This window comes from Galeopterus variegatus, unplaced genomic scaffold (assembly GCF_000696425.1).
Source record: "Galeopterus variegatus unplaced genomic scaffold, G_variegatus-3.0.2 Scaffold3335, whole genome shotgun sequence".
Lineage (NCBI taxonomy): Eukaryota > Metazoa > Chordata > Mammalia > Dermoptera > Cynocephalidae > Galeopterus > Galeopterus variegatus.
This window is the reverse complement of record NW_007729446.1, coordinates 175,637-181,166: the sequence shown is the minus strand read 5'-3', so window position 1 is coordinate 181,166 and position 5,530 is coordinate 175,637. Positions and strand designations below refer to the sequence as shown.

The following is a 5,530-nucleotide window of genomic DNA, read 5'->3' as shown; positions in this document are numbered from 1 at the left end:
CTCTAAAACAAAAATTTATGGTGGTGCAAAGTGAGGCCACAGATAATAAACTTTCACAGGATGATAATAATAAACATTTGTATTTGGTGCTTTTTTACTGGGCTCATATCCCTGCATTTTCTAATTTAAGATTCTTGCTCACTGAGATGCTAGCTGTTGATTTGGCTGAGGGTGTAGCTATGACCCAATAGAGAAAATGGCGTTCTTTTGTACTTATATTTTAATTTTTAATTAAGGTTCAGATCAGAGTATGATTGATGGTAGGACTAGTCTAATGTCTTTGAGGCAGGGGACCAAGGGAATATACGCTGATTTGCATATCCTTTTTAGTTATTACCAAAATACCCAGACCATTTAGGCAATAAACCAGCCTAGAAAAATGTGGCCCAAGGGAAAACAAAGATGGAATGCTAGAACTGACAGAAGAAAACAAAAAAAAAAAGACGTGAAGTAGAGTTTAGAGAGGTGTCTTCTTATTTGCAAAATCAATGAATAACAGCAAACGGGGTGTTTGTAAGTCTTCATGTGTGATGTCTCATCCCATATAGGACAGGATGAGATTTGCCAGCTCCATCAGAAAGATAGGAAGGGAAGTATCTGTTTAGTTGTGACACTGGACATTGCTGAGTGACTTCCAGCCTCTCCTGGCCATGGCAGATGCAGTAAAATATCTATGGAAGGAGGTAGTGTGAGACTTAAACACACTGATCTCCCTTCTTCCCAGGAATGAGGTGGAAATGCTAGACTTCCTGTGGCCTGGCAGTGAAAGGCAGAGGGTCTCACCTAAGTTTCCCTGTGCTGTCTCCAGACTCTAAAACCAAGAGGAAGAAGTTTGAAGGAAAGAGAAGTCAATGTATTTGTGTGTCTCTCAACTTGATGAATGTGGACGCTCCCCCTAGAGTACTAATTTTTGTGTATAATTAAACATGGAAATGCTATGTTTTCTAATCAACAGCCAATCAGTCTGTGATACTCTGGATATCATTACTCAGAGGCTGTGATTTCTGTGCAAATTGCTTTTCAGTTGCATTTTAAGACTATACCTCTTAAGACTATACTGACAGCTGGAAAGTTAAGGGCTGAGAAAATCCTCTCTAACATGGGTGCCAAGCTTACCATGAACCCTCCAGGTAGGCATTGAGGCCTTTGCGAATGACATGGCCTAAGTAGCCATTTTTCTCAGCTACGTGCTTTGCCCATCTGGAAAGAAAAGGGAAGAGAAAATATGCAAACCATGGCAAATTAAATAATCACTTTTTTCTTCATATGATCTCAATAAATCCCATTTGGGGAATATTTTGCTTGTTAGAATTTTTATAGAGCAACAAACTAGAACTGAATGTTAAGAAGGTAAAAAAAATATGCATTTTTGAGAGCTTTTCATTCAGGGCCCATTCTTATGAATGATTAGGAGATGTCGTTTATGGAAAGAAAAACATGTAAAGTACATAATGAAAAATATCAACAACTATGGAAAAATATAATCTTCACCAAGAGTTCTAGTGCTCTCTCCATTATGTTAATGATTTATTATAAAGTTTCCATATTTGGTTTCTGTACCCTTATTGATCCTGGAGGGGTTTATTTATAATGAACTAGTCTGTAATCTGTAGACTTATAACCACTTAAAGAATAGTATAAGAATGTATGATTAACAAACTAATGGAAGAGGGAAATAGAATATTTAAAAATACTTGATTGATAAAAAGGAAGAGCAAGAGAAGAAATAAAAGACACACAAAAAAACTAGATGGGACAAATAGGAAATAGTAAAATGGCAAATTTAAAACCAAATATGTCCATAATTACATTAAATATAAATAGATTAAATATACCAATTAAAAAGTAAAATTGTCACACTGAATAAAAATATATAAAAATCCAATTATATGCTGCTTACAAGAGACATTAAATTTTCATTACATTAAAATTACATTTACATTAAAATTACAGAGAAAGATTAAAATTAAAAGGTTGGAAATAAATATAACATACAAAGATATAACTCAAATACTAAAACTTTGTGTCAATATATGAACATCAGAAAAAATAGACTTTAAGGCAAGGACCAGCAACAGAGATAGAGGACACTGGAAAATGATAAAGAGGTCAACCAAAAATGCAAAACAATTCTAAATCTGTACGAACCAATATCATAGATTTAAGATACTTATATAATACAAAATTGACAGAATTAAAAGAAGAGATGGATAAGTCTACACACATGGGAGATTTTAACACACTTCTTTCAATGACTGATATAAAAAGCAGGAAAAAAAGTCAGTATAATGAACTAGTCTGTAATCTGTAGACTTATAACCACTTAAAGAATAGTATAAGAATGTATGATTAACAAACTAATGGAAGAGGGAAATAGAATATTTAAAAATACTTGATTGATAAAAAGGAAGAGCAAGAGAAGAAATAAAAGACACACAAAAAAACTAGATGGGACAAATAGGAAATAGTAAAATGGCAAATTTAAAACCAAATATGTCCATAATTACATTAAATATAAATAGATTAAATATACCAATTAAAAAGTAAAATTGTCACACTGAATAAAAATATATAAAAATCCAATTATATGCTGCTTACAAGAGACATTAAATTTTCATTACATTAAAATTACATTTACATTAAAATTACAGAGAAAGATTAAAATTAAAAGGTTGGAAATAAATATAACATACAAAGATATAACTCAAATACTAAAACTTTGTGTCAATATATGAACATCAGAAAAAATAGACTTTAAGGCAAGGACCAGCAACAGAGATAGAGGACACTGGAAAATGATAAAGAGGTCAACCAAAAATGCAAAACAATTCTAAATCTGTACGAACCAATATCATAGATTTAAGATACTTATATAATACAAAATTGACAGAATTAAAAGAAGAGATGGATAAGTCTACACACATGGGAGATTTTAACACACTTCTTTCAATGACTGATATAAAAAGCAGGAAAAAAAGTCAGAAAGGATATAGAAGATCTGAACATTATAATTAATGAAATTGATGTAATTGATATATATATATAGACACTGTACTCAATGAGTTCAGAAAACACACTCTTTTGGAGAGACCATAAAACATATACCAAAATTGACCACATACTGGTCATAAAGCAAGCCTCGATAAATTTCAAAGGATTGAAATCATTCAGAATATGCCTCTGATCACCCTTAAATTAAGCCAGAAATCAGTAACAAAAGCATAACAAGAAAATCCATGAAACATGAATATTCACATCAAATATCAATTGTTATCAATAAATAGCAATGATAAAAAACTTTGAGTCAGTCAAAGTCAAGTTTTATCACTGAGTTCAGGTCTGGTTGGATTTGATACCAAATGTCTTATGAAAAATGACACTGTACAGAGCCAGGCTATAGGAGTGAGGGTGTCCTAAAGCAGCTTTTTTTTCTATAAAGGGCAAGATAGTAAATATTTCAAGCTTTGTGGGCCACATATGGTGTCTGTTGCATATTTTTCTTGTTTGTTTTACAACTCTTTGAAAATGTAAAGAGGATTCTTAGCTCTTGGAGCCATACAGAACAGATACCAGGCCATATTTCATCAATGGGCCATTGTTTGCCAACACCCTGTAAAACACTTTCAGATATGCAAGACATCAAAAATGTGCCTCCTGTTAACCATTCTTTAGAAAGCTACTGTAAAGTGTGCTCTACCAAAACGTAGGTGCAGACCAAGAAAGAGAAAGAAAGGGGTCCAACAAAGAGAAGCAAAAAAGACAAAGATGGAGGGAAAAGGAACCATCACAATGATGACAAAGTGAATAGGACGACAGCACTGCCCTGNTCAGATATGCAAGACATCAAAAATGTGCCTCCTGTTAACCATTCTTTAGAAAGCTACTGTACAGTGTGCTCTACCAAAACGTAGGTGCAGACCAAGAAAGAGGAAGAAAGGGGTCCAACAAAGAGAAGCAAAAAAGACAAACATGGAGGGAAAAGGAACCATCACAATGATGACAAAGTGAATAGGACGACAGCACTGCCCTGAACAAAGACTCCAGAAGAAATGTCACCAAGAAGATTAAATTAATAGACTACCTGATGGTCTATTATCTGGACATACTGACAGGAGATTTAGACAGGTGGAGGAGAATTTGGAGAACAAGTATATAGAAAATGATAAGAACACAGAGAGCTAAGCAAACAAACAATAACAACAAAAATGTTGTGTGAGAAAAGAAAAGTAATCATAGTACACTATATGGCTCAGCTGTGAACAGCATTTACATGGTCCTAATAATGTAAACCCTGAGACTGATTTAACCAAAGTGATACATGTATTGGGAGGATGAGGGAGAGCAGGAAGTGCAGATGTGTGGGGTCATGGGAGGTGGCTGAGTGAAAGAGAACTGTATCTTCATCTTTCACAGTGTGACATCATCAGACAATGCCTAAAATGAAAATACCAAAAAACAGTGGTATAAGCACATTATTTAGAGACAGAGGCAAAAAAGAAATAATTAAAAGATTGGAAGTGACTTATTCTAGGGAGCAGGAAATAAAGTGGAGAGTGGGATGGGAAGGCAGGGATTTCCTATTTTTCCTTGTAACATTATTTTTTTAATTAAAAAATTAAAAATCTTTGCCTCGTCAAATTATTTGGCTCTTTAAACTACAGGTACATATAACCAATAAAAATAAAAATGCAAAAAGAAGAAAAAGAAAAAGGAATGCCATTTTCGCAGGCATGGTGAATAAAGAACAATTCTCTTCATATGCAACATTTGACAGATTCTTACACAACGGCTTTCTCAGGGTCTCTGGGGAATGTCTCCAGGTTGCCTGTAATGTAGTAGAGAGAACACCACAAGGTTCCTTCGATGTGTCCGCCTTGTGCAGCCTTATGGAAATATTCGCCCGCTAAAGTCTGTAAAGAGAGATGAACAAAATGTCACTCTCATTAGTGAAGAGTCCTCCTGGCAGGGCTGGTTTCATGGGAGCCAAGGTGGTGAGGTACTTTAAGCCTGATATTATTACAGGCTTATAATTTTGGTACCTTTAAGAAAACTATGTCAAGCAATAGATCCAGGGAGACAGCCAGTCACAGAAGCTGGCCTCTGGGATGTCTGAGCTCCCCGCAGCTACTCTGTTGATTACGTTTACCCAATAAATAAGACCACATGTAACTTCGAATACCATAGCCATCTCATTTGATCCTCACATGACCCCTGCAAGCTAAATAGAAGACTATATCAGAAGTCACACCAGGTGAAAATTCAGGCGTTTGCTTTCCTAACCTTGCTTAATACCTTTCTTCAAACTCATGTGCAAAAACTGCATTTCCAGTAGAAAGGTGAGAATTAATTTATGACAATAAAAAATCCATGCTTGCAAATGTGTGGGAGGGTTACTAGACATTTGCAATGTCACATACAGGCTCCTATGTCATCAGAGAGAGGTAGAGGGAAAAAAAGTAAAACACTTAGATGGGTATACTTTCTACCGATTACTATTATTTTTCTGAGGCAGTGAATTATTGTTTTTAAT

The 5,530-nt window shown here is 34.7% G+C and overlaps 1 protein-coding gene across 1 annotated transcript in view; it reads right to left on the bottom strand.

Moving 5' to 3' along the window:
- SEL1L3 (sel-1 suppressor of lin-12-like 3 (C. elegans)) overlaps nucleotides 1-5,530 on the bottom strand; it is a 92,780-nt gene that overhangs the window by 23,515 nt on the left and 63,735 nt on the right. The window contains exons 15-16 of the mRNA XM_008584693.1: nucleotides 4,783-4,910; nucleotides 1,117-1,200 (exon numbers count right to left, since the gene is read on the bottom strand). Coding sequence (XP_008582915.1) covers nucleotides 1,117-1,200; nucleotides 4,783-4,910 — 212 coding nt within the window. The remainder of the gene's footprint in view (nucleotides 1-1,116; nucleotides 1,201-4,782; nucleotides 4,911-5,530) is intronic.